The sequence below is a fragment of the Pyrgilauda ruficollis genome, unplaced genomic scaffold (genome assembly GCF_017590135.1).
Source record: "Pyrgilauda ruficollis isolate IOZ18807 unplaced genomic scaffold, ASM1759013v1 scaffold25, whole genome shotgun sequence".
Lineage (NCBI taxonomy): Eukaryota > Metazoa > Chordata > Aves > Passeriformes > Passeridae > Pyrgilauda > Pyrgilauda ruficollis.
The window spans coordinates 6,473,149-6,488,593 of NW_024523822.1; the positions used below are offsets into that span (position 1 = coordinate 6,473,149).

Consider the following 15,445-nt stretch of genomic DNA (forward strand, 5'->3'; position numbering starts at 1 on the left):
TTCTAAAATCTCTCTTTATGTACTTGAGACATTTACTTGAATCTGGCAATAAGTCAGTCAGAAATGAGACTTAACTCTGAGAAATATAGGCACTGGTAAAACCTTTGTCCCTCAGCAGTGATTAAACATACTGTCCACATAGGGGTCTCACCTAGTAGCACAACATCAGTGCTTCCCAAGGTTTTCCCTTAGCAACCCTACTTCCAGGGTCACAACCCCACTTTCATTTTCACTTCCAGACTTGTGGGCCCCAAGTGGGATCATGACCCTAACTTGGGAAGTGCTCTATAACACATTGAAAAAATTAACATACCAGCCAGTAAATACATCAGCAAAACAAGCCCATCCAGTCTGCCCAAGACCCTGCTTGTCTGCCGTCCCTAGGGGCCTTACCTATTAAACCAGGGGTTTCAAAACCATGTATCTACTTGTGAGCTCACATACTGCTTTGTGTATGTGTTACCATTGTCTTGTAGTCTTCCTTAGTGCTATTTAGCTAAGCGTGGTGTTGACAAATATGTGCTAACACTTCTGAAAATATGACCTCCTTTTTCTTGCTCATTCATATGTTGGAGGTGCTGCTTAGATTTATTATTTGCACATAATAGAGTTCACAGTTATTGTGTGTCAGAAACAAGATCTGGAGAATCTACTGTTCCCACAGCTGGAGCAACACATACACATCTGGTGAAACTTCAGCTTAAATTGTATTGTCCTTAGCAATTAATCACTTACACTGTATTCTATTGACTCTCCTCCTCCTTAACTCCTACTGGTCTTTACCTTCTTCTCTTTTCTTTTTCCTCATCTGTCTTCTGCTCTCCATTTCTTATGAGTCTCACATTTCATTTTTTAGCATCTTGCCCAGAAGTGCTGAATTTGGATGTGGACATGCAAAATTTTCTACTTGTCTTGCAGAACATTCAACCACTACATTTCAAAGAGCTTTGCACCAGTTGTGAAAGCACGCAGGTTAATTGAAATCTCAATATCTGCCTTTTACAGTGGAGAGATTATAACACAAAGTCCATTACCCACAGTCCCCAAAAAGTCAGTGGCAGAGTAAAACATGGATCTCCCATTCCATGTGGAATCCCATGGTGGACTCCAAGCAACATGGTTAGCACAAGATATACCAGTAGATGGCACTTCAGCGTTCATAGCGTTGCTCATGCATCTGAGGGTCTGCTACAACTGGACTTCATATGCAACTTTTAGCACAAATTTATTTATTTTTGTTCATGTGGTCTTTTTCCTTGTAGCTTTACTCTGCCATCAACTTTTTTTTTTTTTTTCATTTACCTTGCTGTGACACTTCCCTGTTACTTCTTCATTTCTCTCAGTTTTTTGTATTTCCTATGTCTGATTAAAATATAATTAAAAACACACCCCCCACCAAAAAAAAAAAATCCAAAACAAAACAAGCAAATTAAAAACTACCACAAAAAATCAAAAAAAAAAAAACCACCACCAAAAAAAAACAACAAAGAAAGGAAAACAAATCTAATAGAGGGAATATACTCACTCACTGATGTTTTTTTCCAGAAAAGAGATTTCTAGATCCTGACTAGTTCATTTATAAGGAGAAATGGGTGGTGGTGAGTGGAAGCAGTAAGGTTAACTCTCAGATGTTCTGAGGACTCACCATGTATTTTTTGCCATGTGAGGTGAAGAACTCTCTGCTAACTTGCAGTGTTATCTGTGAAGTACATGTACTACGTGTACTCAACTCTGTATGTTAGACTACCCTTGCTGCACATAGGCTATGGCTACACACTTCAGGTTCTGGCTTTTTTTACAGATATAAAATGAGGATTTTGTTTGGGCTTCTGTTGTGAGCTGTGGCTGGGTTTTGCCCCATCAGCTCATGTGGTGCTGCTTGCCACGTTGCTGACAGTGGCAAGAGCCTTTCAATTAAGGCTGAAGTTCCATCAGAGCCTGTAAGTGGAGAATGCTGGGGAGATTAATAAATGAATTGTCACAGCTTCCAGGCTGGGTTGAGAAGTACACAAACTCTAACGTTTGTGTGCTGTGTAAATTTGGAGCTCTAGCTCTGTATATTTATAGGGATGGGCTCAATCCCTTTTTCTTTCTTGTAAAAAGAATGAAAATTAGTTTCTTTAAGGTTAAAATCCAAATGTGGAAATACTCATTATTTGTATATCTTTAATGTAATGCATTTTAGGCTTTTTGCAGTTTGGGTGGAGTCACCATTTGAATTGATCTGACTAAACCACTGTAGGTGGGAAAAGATTATGGAAAACATCCCTGAAGAGTTTTATTTACTTGCTCCAGCTGGTATTATTTATTATATTTCCAAGTGTCTTGTCTTGGGCTTGGTTTTTCTTTGGCTTTCCTTGTTGTCTTGACCAATCTAGTTGGTACTAGTTATTGTCTCTGAGAATTATTGTCACTACTAAAAAAAATTGTAAATCTGAACAATAGCATCATTTTAAACTTCATTTTAACTGTTTCTCTCATTTTATTTACTTGGTTTCACTTAAAAATTTTATGCATTTTCTTGCATTTTATCTACTGCACATTCTATGCAGCACAGAGTAATTATTCTAGGGATAGGTGCCAGTTTCCTTGAACTCACTGAACTCGGCGGGAAAATAGCATTTATGGGAAATTTTAGGATCACTTAAAGATAATTTAATAGAAAGACGTATTAAAAAAGGAACAGTATTCCTACTGACAACTGCGTCCTAGATATGTGGTGATATGGTTGCGCCTTCAAGGTTTGAGGGAATTATTTCTTTTCAACTGGATATTCCTTTCTGATTTTGGAGTCTTCATGACTTGGAAAAAGGTGGGCATGCCTTTTCATAGTATCGTAGGATAATCCAACTTGGAAGGGTTGTCAGGAGATCATCTGCTGGATTATACTAATGTGGAAAACAGTTTTTCCTTAAACCCTGCATGAACTTCTCTTGTTCAAGGTTATGCACACCTGGTCCTGCCACATGTGCTGTAGAGAAAGCCTGGCTCTGTCCACACCATGACCTGACTGTAGGTGGAAAAGGCTGATCCGAGGTGCTTCCTTTCTGCAGGCAGAAGCAGCTCCATCGCTCAGACTCCCCTAGCAGGGCCAGAGCCCCAGCCCTTGGGACACTGCTGAGCTTACTTCTCATCAGCGCTACCTGTCTCCATTATCCAATGAGCTGCATAATTACCTATCTCTCTTATCTCTGTGGTTTGCCCTGTGACCTTTTTTAGCAATGCTTCTAACTCAGAAATAAGATGGAAGCACATTTTGGTACCTTTGGTGGCCACCCACCAACATCAGCCTTGTAGTTCCAGGTGTCTCTTAAAATATGAAGGTAATTTGAAATAAAATAAGTACATTGCATGAAGCTCAGCAGAATATGTGAGTAAGAATACTTCAAATTGCTAAGGGATCTTGCAAAATTTATTAAAACTGTTCCTCTTATGTAAAACATTTTGCATATAACCATGATATACTGGGTGATAATGATTTTTTTAAAAATACTGCTTTTGCTGTGGATCTCTAAAATGCTATTAAATATACCAATTAATTGCTAATTAATTTTTAAATAGTTCAACATTTTGAAATATTCAATTTTCTATATTTAATAGTTCAAAAGTCCTTTAAAACTGATAGTTAAAATTTGGGTCAGGAATGTGCATGCTGTGTTTTCATTTTGAGAAGTCCTGAGTATCTGCAGAACTCACTTATACAGTGGGCGGTTCAGGTGCTATAATTAAGTGGCACTGAAGGAAATTCAGGAAATTTATGCCCTCAAATCTGTACTCCACCACCTTGGGAGACTCATTATCCTGTAGCATCTAGGACATCTGATTAGCTGTTGTCAAAGTCCATACTTCCTTCTCAGTTTTCTGACATATTAGCATTGTTCAATCCCATGGTGAAGTTGACCAAGTCCATTTAAAGGTTATGAGATTAAAAGAATGTAATTGTAAATGACAGAAAATTAACCAGATTTAACACCAAAACAGTTTCTGAGCCAAACACTATGGCTTGCACTTCTCATTTTTCTCCACAGTGTGATAATTTCATTAGCCAGACTGTTTAGAAGTAACAAATGAGTGTGAATTATACAGATGATCCCAAATGACTATGACCAAAATCCAGCCAGTAGTTTCTATCACATATTTATGTCTATCAGGACAAAGAAAAAATAAAAAAAATTAGAGTTAACTTGTGCAAATTATTTCTCATATACTAGCTGCAGAGCTCATGCTGCCACAGAGGGTCAGATAGGCCTTGGAATTACAGGAACATCAAACAAAAAATGTAATTATCTTCAGGGAGTTATGAATTTCACATCTGATACCTTGTGAATGCCTTGGTCTATATACAAATACTATTACATGCTTTCACCAGAAAGCATGGAATCCTATTTCTTCAAAGGGATAAGATACAGATGTTCCTGTGCTAGTGATTCATTGCGTAGTAAAATGTCACTGCCTAGAGAACAGCATGGCATACTGAAATTTAATTTCACCTGATTCACATTTGGAGGGAAAGAAGGAAACATTTCCAAGGAAGGAAGGAAGGAAGGAAGGAAGGAAGGAAGGAAGGAAGGAAGGAAGGAAGGAAGGAAGGAAGGAAGGAAGGAAATAGCAGCTGTTTAAAATTTGTAGAGAGGCTTGGAATGTAGCCTTATTTGATGAGTATTGCAGGGAGAAGGAAGCAAAGAGGTAAAGGTGTAAAAGAGGTCTATGATACTGTTCTTAAGTCTGTCAGAAGAATGCAGCTATCAGAAATGAGTGTGACCAAAACTGAGTATACTCTTTTGCCTGTGTTGCACAGAAAAACACATTTGGGAACCAGGGCTTTAGAGGCAATATTGTATTGTTTAAATGCCTCAAGCTGAGTCTCTTACAATTAAGGTGATTTTACTTTAGTGCCAGAATGTGGAGTTTTGTTTTCAAACACATGCACTCTGCTCCAAGTTACTTTGCTTGCATTTGTGAATGGAGTTCACAGACCTGGGATTCAGTACTAAACTATACTGCATGGTGATCCAGAAGTTTCAGAAATGTGATTTACATCAAGGGGAATATGTATGCCAGACAATAAAAAACACTGAAGAGAAAGATGTTTCTGAAAATTTATTTATCTTCTGGTTTTAGGAGCTTGTCCTCATGGCTTCAGAGCTTCTTATACCTTTCTGTACTTGAACATCCAGACATCTTTTTTCTTCATTTAAACAACAGCCAGGGTAGCATGTGCATTAAGAGAAGAAGCAAAACAAAGCATAACAAGACAAATATATACATATGCATGCACGCACACAACCCGCCCCCCCGTCTATAGACTGAGGAAATAAAAATCACATTTCCATTTCCCAAAAACTTCCTCATATACAAGACTTGAAGAGAGGAAGAAAAAAGTAAAACCTCTCACGCCTATTGTAACTATGACTCAGTGTTGAAAAGGATTAGAGATTTGTAATCTTGATTTGAGATTTGTAATCTTTAAGCAGACAGTTAAACATGATTTCATAGCTCAAGGATGGAGACACTTACCTGCTGGGGGAAGGAGGAAGGGAAACAACCTGGATTCTGCTCCTGCTTCAAGCACTATTTATGCATGTTACTCAATTACAAATGCAAAATGTGTAGGCAGCCCCTGGGGCAATAACCCAGGACTTCCTCTTCAAAAGGAGCACTATTAGGGTTGCAAATTATCCTCTCTCGATGAATCTTGCTTCCTGTCCAATACAGAAGTATGGCTTCAGCAGGCATGACAGACACTTCTCCAGCCTGAACTTCACCTTGAGTTAGTGCTGGATGCACTCTTGGGAGGTGTGGGAAAGATCTTAGAAAGAGACTGGCAGTGAACCTGCATCTCCCAGTTCAAGAACAAGTGCCTTATCTACAAGTATGATATTGTGTAAAATGTTGGCTATTGTGCTTCCACAACCTCTGGATGTGTTTCTGGGAGAAAGTCTCTGGGGCTGTTGTGATTCATGAGGAGGTTGGTCTATGGTAGGCATGCTCAGAAGATGCTTACTTCAGAAGCCTCTCAGGATATGCCAACACCTGTACATCACAATCAGGCTTTGGTGCAAGGTAGGTTTCAAGATTTTCAGCTGTATGGAAATAGCAGTAGCAATGAGAGATGCAATTTCAGAACTTTTAAATAATTTGATCAGCAAAAACCTGAGGTAGTTTTTTTATGGCCATTTAGCATACATGTAGTGTGCAAATATATCTTGGAATTTTTGTTTCTTTTTTGAATTTGTCCATTGGTGGTGTTCTCCAAGTTATTTTGTGAACCAGCAGCAGGACATAAAACTAGAACCCAGAAATCCTGCTCTTCTACAGTCTCTCTATAAGATATGTAAATATATTTACAATTAAAACCAGTATTTTAATGTTGTTGTTTTGTTGGAAATGAAGTAGCTGGCACCTAACTGAATATAGGAAAAAACTTCTCTCATAGTCACTCTATTTATTAAACAGGTTGTTTCTCTGTCATTGGCATGTATTTATTAGTTTCTTGGGTGGCTTTCCAATAGATTCTTTTTCCATGTCTTTCCATCTTTCCATATCTTTTCCATATTGTTCTCCCGGCCCCTGTTCTCTTTTATTTTGGGTTCTATTCCCTCAGGAGACCAAAATCCTGCTCCCTTTACTCTACTCACCATGTACTTCCTTCCAAAGAGACTATTTGACTAAATGAGGTAACAGGAGGTAACATGATGTAACAGAAGGGCAAATATTTTTGCTGTTACTGTGAATACAGTATTATAAATTCATGCTTGTAGTGTCTATATATTCAGAGATGAATAATTTATGTTTGCTTTGGGTAATGCTAAACAATCAATTACATACTAGAATTTTATATATAGTAGAAAATATACAGAAGACTATAGCAGGAAATTCTTCAAATATTTGTATTTAAACTAAAAGAGTAAATAACTTCACTCAGACCTCAGTTCAGAAAAGTACTTAAAATGCTGTTGAATAAGATACATAAATACATTTTTATGTTTTATGTAGAAATTTTTATAAGTAGGGCCTTACTTGTGATAACAACATGATCAGGTAGCCCTGAACAGGATTTTGGTTCCTGCTGTGCTTATGCAGGTTACCTTTCCTCAATTCACTGTAGGAGTAGCCAATCTGAAACAGTGTCCAGTATTAATATAGGTTAACCAAAAAGAATTTCTGAATTAAACTTCCTCTTGGGAGAAAAATAATTTCCAAGTGATAGTGTGCTCTCAGATTGTTTGTTAGATTTTTTTTTCCTTTGCTATTTATTACACATCTTGAATTTGAGCAAGTAGATTCTGCTTTGCTTTTTTCTATTGGTCATCTAAATGGATAGATGACCAATAGATAAAAATGATAGATGACCAATGGATAAAAATCCAAATGCATATTCGAATTCTCCTAGAAATATCAAAGTAAAAGATGTCTAAAAAAGTGTGGGGCAGCAAAGGGAAGGGACGCCCTCCAAATGGATCTGAACAGACTTGAGAGCTGGGACCATGCAAAGCTCAGGGAGTTCAGCAGGGCCAAGTGCAAGCTCCTACACCTGCGATGGGACAATCCCAGACACTCCACAGGCTGGGCAGAGAAGTGCTTGAGAGCAGCCCTGTGGAGAAGGACTCAGGGGTGGTGGCTGATGAAAAACTCACCATTAGCCCGCAGTGAGTGCTCCCAGCCCAGAAAGCCGAGGAAATCCTGGGCTGTATCCAAAGCAGCGCTGGCCAGCAGATTGAGAGAGGAGTTGTACCCCTCTGCTCTGCTCTGCTCTGCTCTGCTGAGACCCCACCTGGAGCACTGCATCCAGCTCTGGGGTCGTCAGTATCAGAGGGACATGGAACCTCTAGAGCAAGTCCAGTGAAGGGTCATGAGGTTTGTAAGATGACTGGAGCATGTCTCCTATGAAAACAGGCTGAAAAAGTGGGGGTTGCTCAGCCTGGAGGAGAGAGGATTGTGTGGGACCTCACAGACATCTTCCAGTATCTGAAGGGGCCTGCAGGGAAGCTGGAGAGGGATTCTCTGACAGGAACTGGAGTGCCAGGGCAAGGAGGAATGGGTACACACTGAAAGAAGAGAAATTGAGACTAGGTGTTAGATAAAAATTCTTTACTGGAACAGTTGCCCAAAGAAGCCGTGGATGCCCTATCCCTGTCATAGTGTTTGAGGCCAGGTTGGATGGGCCACTGATCAACCTGGTCTAGTGAAAGATGTCCCTGCCCATGGTAGGGGAGTTGAAACTAGACAGTCTTCAAGTCTGTTCTAACCCAAAACATGTTTTGATTCTATGAAATTACCAAGTTCCTATTGAGAGGATTGAGAGTGGAAAAGAAAAAAGATCAATCTCTTCTCCTCTATCACTGTACTTAAACAGTAATGAACTGCAGACATTGTTTGCATCTGAAAAGAGGGTTTCTTATACCAGTGTGAACTGACAGCTTTGGCTTTAAGTTGTGTCGCATGGTGCAGAGGAATCCAAAGGATCAAAACTATTCAAAAAGAAAGACTGAAGACTGCCTCTAGGGAAAATTCCACTTTTTTATTTTTTTTTTTCACTCATCATTTATTTACAAATACACATTATAACTTTTATATACATTGCACATTTACATGGTAGAAAAGTACAAAACTATATATTTAAATGAATTTATATTTAACTCGCCATGTTTGAAAATATAAAATTGCATCAGAAAAAAAGTATTATGAAAAGCAAGAAACTTGAACTGATAAAGCTTTGATATAACTTTTAGCAACGCACCGATTGGGAAAGAAAATTTTGAAAGTGGTACTGCAAGACCATCTTAAAGGAAACACCTGATAAAACACTTATGCATGTGACAAAAAATTAAAACAATAAAAATAAAATGAAACCTTTATTCTTATTACAGTTAAGCCTGTAGATGTTATCAAACTTCACAATCCAATTTCTTTGGGTTCAAAATTTGTATAGTACAGTATAAACTCTCAATACACTGAGATTACTTCAGTACACATTGTGATGAGAAGTACAGAAAATGAAGTGCAAGAAGTTTCCTTAAAGATTGCCTCACTGCACCTTGACAGTATACTTTAGTCAGTTACAATGCCTTTTGGTCAGTCAAGATTCCTTGTAAACAAAAACACAGGGATCTTTTAAGTACAGAACCGGCAAAAAGAAAATCCAATAAATAAATGTAACAGAAACTGACATGCAAGTTTGTTAAAGTGGAAAAAAGTTAACATCAGTGAAACAAAGAGATGAGATCATGTGGGTAGGCTCTAAGGAATGGACTTTTACAGTTCACAAGAAAAAAGAAAAGCTTTACTTTACAAGCAAGAGACCTCACAATAAATAACACTGCTCTTCCCGTAACGAATAAATTTCTTCAAAAAACAAGGTGTACGGTCAACCAGACATTTTATGTATAAATTATAAAACATGACACAGTATAAATAAATGTCTACGAGACTCAACTATATGTATACTTTTTTTTTTTTCTCCCCAAAATAAATAAGCATACACTTATTTACAGTACGGACATTGATTTTGTGCCCAATGGCTGTTTCAATAGTGATGGAGGTTTTACCACTCTAGAATGGAAGATATAGGAAAGCTGTAGTCCTGGTCTTCATCTTCCTCTTCATCCTCTGGGTCTTCATTAATTGCTAGATGGGGGAATACAGGGGAGCTGTTGTTTAAATAAGGACAACAACAGCGCAGAAGCAGCTCAGTGCATGTTTTGAAAGCCCTCTGAACAGCCATAATACAGCGTTGCATTTTATGCGACTTGTAGTGAGATGCTCTTTGGCATCTGCTGTTATGCAATAAGGTTTTTTACACATAATCTATGAAGTCATAACTGCAGAAAGTTCTGAAGAATCAATGGCTCAGGTTTTATTGGCAGATTCCTGAAATCAAATAAAAAGCGCTCTGGTGTTTTAGTTTAATTGCTTTGTGTCCTTCATTCAGAGTTAGTAGAGGCAACTGTGCTAAACCAGGTGCCACGTACTACCTTTAAGCTTGTTCTTTTGGACCGAGTTAAGAGTTTATCCAGCTGTTAATAAAGCAATCAGCAAAGCACACGAGAGCAGACAAAGTACAAAAAAAGTCACTAGAATTACACTCCTCGGGCAACCCCTTTCTGATAGAATGGCTTGTCCTTGGAACATCCCCAAAAACTCCAACTTGAAGGCCAGCTCGTTGTTGGAGATCTATTGCATTTTATCAGCAACCAAAGTGTGTGCGTGAAAGATAGATACTTATATTCTACTGTACCTTGAATCAATAAATCAATCTTTCTTATGTTTAAAGGTGTAAGTCTTCATTACCTAGGTATCGCCTTCAGAAGCCTTAAGTGTCTGCAGAGTTAAAAATCTCACTTACAGTTGCAAGATCCAGAGTGCTTAACTTCTAGAAGCACACCCATGGAGCAAGCTGCCTCTTTCATGGCACACTCGCTTGGGTAAGTTGTGTTATCGCTGGCACACACTGCTTCTTCTGACTTGCTTTCAGGGCATAACTCATCACAGAGGGCACACCGACCTCTGCCAACCTTAAAATCCCACAAGCACTTCTTCCCAGCACTGCATTGAATGTCTTCACAGGATTTGGCTTCTAAAAATACACACAGAATGCTAGAGGTAAGTGAAAAGACAAAGCAAAAAGCAAAGCAAAGACAAGCAACCCCCAAAACCTCCCTTTTCCCTGTGAACTGTAAAGAAAGAAAGCTCAGATACAGTAGATGTGATGATACTTGCTGATTTTGCTCAAGCAAGTATTCCCTTGGACAACAGTGCCTGTCTATATGTGGGGGAGGAAAGACAGCTGTGCCAGCAAAGCTTGGCCCTGGGAATACAGAATTACATTTGCCTATTGTACATGACTTTCCTGCTCCATTTCATGTCAGTGGAAATTTGGCTCCCCAAATTAGGGGTAAATGCAGGATTTGTCAACAGGTCCGGCATTTCTAAATCTATTATTTTTAAGCTAACCCACAGACAGCAGTTGTCTACAAGATTTGAAAGGGAATTCACCTCAACCTACACAAACTTAAACCAACCTGAGACTCCCCCAGATTCCCCCAGCAGTTTTGGGGAGCAGAGGTTGCCCTGCAGGTGCTTCTTCATAATACACTCCGCTATCAATCCTTTCTGGAATCACTTCCAACACAGAATGTCAAGTTGCACAGAAATTATTTGCCTATTTTCACCCACCCACTGTCTCCAAAGCCCACAATTATTTCTAAAGAGGAAAAAGTGATCAGATGTTTTCAATTAAGTTAACATAGTCTTTGCCAAGACCACTTGAAGACAATTGTTTCCAGGAATACAGACCCATTGAATACGGTGACCTTATTACATCGTAACCACCTCATCATCTACTTCAGGGAGGCTATTTCTCCATTGGATACTAATGTCAGCACCCACAGCCATAGCAGGATCAGGCCCTCTTCTCCCTCATGCCTACTGCAATCTTTTCCAGGACTAAGTTCACCCTGGCTCTCCTCTTCTGGGAGGGGAGCACTAACCCAAGCTGCTGAAGCCTCTCTTCTTCCCCAGCACTAGCTACATCCGTCCAGTTACACACACTGGATACTCTGAAACAGGTGATTGAGGAAGCCCCCCCACACTCAGTCTCCTCCAAAGATACTTACTGACGCATTTTCCTTCGTAGGCTAATCCAATGGATCTTCCCAGGAGGCAGGTGGCTTTCCTCAGGTGGCAGGCACTGGCGTAAGTTATGCCGTCGTTCCCGCAGAGATACTGTTCAGGGGAGGTAGGCTCTGGACAAATTCGGTTACATGTCACACAGTAGGCATTGTTGGTTTGGTCAACCACACATGTGGAGCTCCCTGGGCATAAGACATCCCTGCAGGTCTCTAAAATACAGACAGAAACACAGTGATTAGTAGAAGATACCAGGATCCCAGTGAGGAGTGTATAGGTGACAACAACAAATGACCACATAAAAGCCTTCAGCAGCTCTCCTCGTTTAAGGGCTGCTGGAGGATGCCTTCATATCTCAGGGTAGCAGCGTGAACACAAGTGCTGCCAGACTATGGGGAGCTCTCAGTTCAGCTACCTCCTTGTCTGCTGAGCATGGTCTAGTTACTCTCTCCCAACCTGGTTCCTGTGAGGAAGTACATCCAACATCTCCTCCCTACTCTCAGACAGACACCCTTTGGCATTTGAGGGAGATTGGATTAGATTTGCAAACCTACTTTTGCATTTGCCCTGATACTGGACTTCAAGTTCAGGCTGTTCTTTACATCTGGCTTTGAGAAGGGCGCACTCGTTCCTGTAGGTTTTCCCATCTAAGCCACACACGGGGCCCTTCCAAGTGATATTAGAGCAATCCGGAGCACAAACACACCGAGGTTTGTTCTTCTTGTTCATTTTACATTTCTTCCCGGGTCCACAGTCCACATTCTCGCATGTTTCTGATGGAAGGAAAGAGGCACCACTTTAGTACCAAGCGTGCAGAAGAGACCTGGTGTCAAAACTGCTTAAAGAAAAAAAGATACCGTGAACCCAGAGCACAGAGCAAAAACACCGTTCCCTCCCGTTCCAGGACACGCCGCCCGAGGTAAATTCCCTCCGCCAGTGAGTTCAGGGGGAGAGAGGGTGTCTCCCCTCCTCCTCGTGATGTGCAAGGCGGCGGGCAGAAATGGGGGTCCCCCCCGCGATCCCGGGGCTGGTACGAGACGTCCCTCAAAACCCCGACGAGGAAGGAAGCTAGAGGACAGAGGGAGCCCTCCAACTCACTCCCCGCTCCCCCTCACCCAGACCAGCCCCTGCCGGAGCCGCGCCTCAGCAGGGAGCAGCTCGCCAGCACCCCCTCACCTTTGCACGGGATGCAGTTTGGGGCTCCCCCATTAAAAATCATCCACTTAAAAAGCGTGTTGTCGTTGACGTCCTCCGCCGTCCACGACGTGGTCAGGCGGCCGCTCTTGCAGCACTCCTCCTTGCTGAGGTCGGTTTTGTAGAGGACCTGGCAGCGCCCGTTCCGCGCCTGTCGGAGCCAGCAGTTCCCAGCTGTGGGGCGGGGGGCGGGGGGGACACCCAGACGGATCAGTGGCGGCCACCAGTGACCCAGACACAGCACGTGCGCCTTGCCGTGACTTTTACTAGACTGTTTCCTTTTATTTGTCCCGTTTCATAACCCGCAGCTACTACGGCCCATTTGGCCCAACCAAACAAAAAAAATCCTCCCCAAAACCACAAAAGAACTAAAAAACCCAAACCAAGAAAACTAAACAAAATCCAAACCAAAACAAAACAAAATGAAAGAAAGAGAAGACCCAACCAAAACAGAGCGAGAGTTTTTGGAGGTATTTATTCCATATGTAGAGCAGAAGGAGCACTGCCGACACGTGACAGAGGCTTGAAAAGGATGTGCATTTAAAAGGGAATAAAAAGAAAATCGCGCTTGCAAATTCCTTCCTCCTCCCCCTGCCCTCTCCTCCTCACCGCGGCTGCACAGCAGCATTGTTTTAGTGCCGCACAGTTTCACTCCCAGCTCATTTTGCAATCTGCACGAATTGGGAACATTTGCTGTTAGCGAAGTCTTTCGAAATCACCACATTTTGCTGTTTCTATTAACAAATGTCTCCTTCGCTAAAATAATTCAGCAGAGTTCCAAAAAAAAAGTGAGCAAAGTACATAAAATACAAGGACACTTGTAGTAGGAGGTCCCTATAGAGTTTTAAAAATCGATCAAGCTGGAAAAGTTATAGGTGCCATCTCTCCTGCAAACGTTTCAGAGGAAAGTACACTGTCCTTACACCGGATAGAGTGGTTTTTCTTGGGGTCATTTTTTTGCCTTCCCCCCCCCACCCCCCCCTTGTATCCCTGTTATTTGTGGAGTCAAGCCAAGAACATTAGTCCAAGCAACTCCCCCTTTTTTAGCTGAAGCATTTCAGTTGAGATGAATCTCTCGTGAATAACCAATGTGACTTCTCCAGCAACTCAATACCAATTGATTCTGCTGCTAATCCAGCCAGGGCTCGATCCTGCCTCCTTACTCCGATGGGAATGTACGGCAGCGAGGGGTCAGGATCGGCCAGCGGAGATGTTGCTGGGCGCACGGGAAGACCCCCCCTCCCCCCCACCCCCCGCTCAAAATCATTGAACAAACTAAAATTCACTTATTAAAAAAAAAGTTTTGTGTCTTACAGTTGCCTACGTTAGATTAATTTATATCTATACCGGTACTGGGGAAGGGAAAAAGAAAAGAAAGAATTGTAAAAAAAAAAAAAAAAAAAAAACCAAAAAACAATGGCAACACGTCCAGGCTGTGGCTGGAACATGGTCAAGAAAAGGGGAAAATCTCCCAAATTAAAGACCAATATTCCCTTGTGTCGAAAGAGGGCTCTTAAGAGTTGTCAATATCAGGTTGGGTTTGTTTTGTTCGCACGAAAAAGAAAAAAAACCAACCACCAACTTATTTAAGGATACTCTTCAGCGCAAGAGAATTTACAACGCTAATATTTACTCACACACTCCCCCCCCCCCCCCCCCAAAAAAAAAAAAAAAAAAGAGTAGGGAGGAGGAGGAGGAAATCCTAATATCCCAATATTAAAGTCAGTAAAATGACCAATTATTGGTTTCTAAAAATGTCAGCTGTAATCGTGGGGTTCTCCATCACCACCTCTCCTTCAGTCAGTCAGGAGAGATAAAAATCTGAACTAAATTACCAACAAACTTTGTGCATTCATTCGGCAGCCGAGATTGGGAAAGTTCCCTCACGATGCTGCTCTTCATTCATGCTGCATAATAACAACAAAAACCAAGAAACATCCTATCTGTCCTCTGTGCCTTTGCAGAGCAGTGCGAAGATCCGATCAAAAAGGGATCTAAATGACACCTCTGCACCTCGCTACAAAGCCCACAGTTGACTTCTGTTCTGTTGGACCTTGGAGAGAGGCGTTTAACACCGCATGCAAACTAAACCGTGCCCGAAAGACAGAAAACATTATTAATAATAAAGAAATATATCTGCGAATAAACAGTCTGGTCTTACCCTGCACTGTGTGATCTTCCATGAAGTGGCACAGAAACATCAGGATTAAGAGCATGCCCGGGTGGATTCTCTGATTTAACATCCTCAGTATAGCAGGGAGTGAGACAGAGGCAGAGACAGCGTGAGGGGGAGTAGGGAGAGGGAGCGAGCACTAGCCAGCCTGCTTATGATCGCTCTATTGAATGAACGTCAGGCTCTGAATGCAGTCTCTCTTTAAATCTATACGGGGGTCCTAGCTGTCTGCGGTGGGCGGTCTCCTAATGTGTGTGTGTGTCTGCTCGGGGGTGGGGAGATTTAAAAAGTTCAGTGTGAATCAGGTGACATTTTCCACCTTCTGGAAACCCTCTCCAATTATCCGCTCTAGGTGCACGCACACACAGGCGCGCACCCGCGCAGCCCTGAGCGGCGGAGCCGCCGGCGGGGGCAGCGGCGGGAGCGGCCCCGGCCCCGGCCCCGGCCCCG

At 41.6% G+C, this 15,445-nt stretch overlaps 1 protein-coding gene across 1 annotated transcript; it reads right to left on the reverse strand.

Annotated features, from left to right (window-relative positions):
• Positions 1–8,502: 8,502 nt before the first annotated feature.
• On the reverse strand, positions 8,503–15,143 carry FST (follistatin). The gene is made up of 6 exons (XM_041470917.1): positions 14,984–15,143; positions 12,805–12,996; positions 12,183–12,401; positions 11,616–11,840; positions 10,346–10,576; positions 8,503–9,627 (listed from the first exon to the last, which is right to left on the reverse strand). The coding sequence occupies exons 1-6, from the start codon at positions 15,063–15,065 to the stop codon at positions 9,545–9,547; spliced, it is 1,032 nt and encodes a 343-aa protein (XP_041326851.1). The 5' UTR covers positions 15,066–15,143; the 3' UTR covers positions 8,503–9,544.
• Positions 15,144–15,445: the final 302 nt, after the last annotated feature.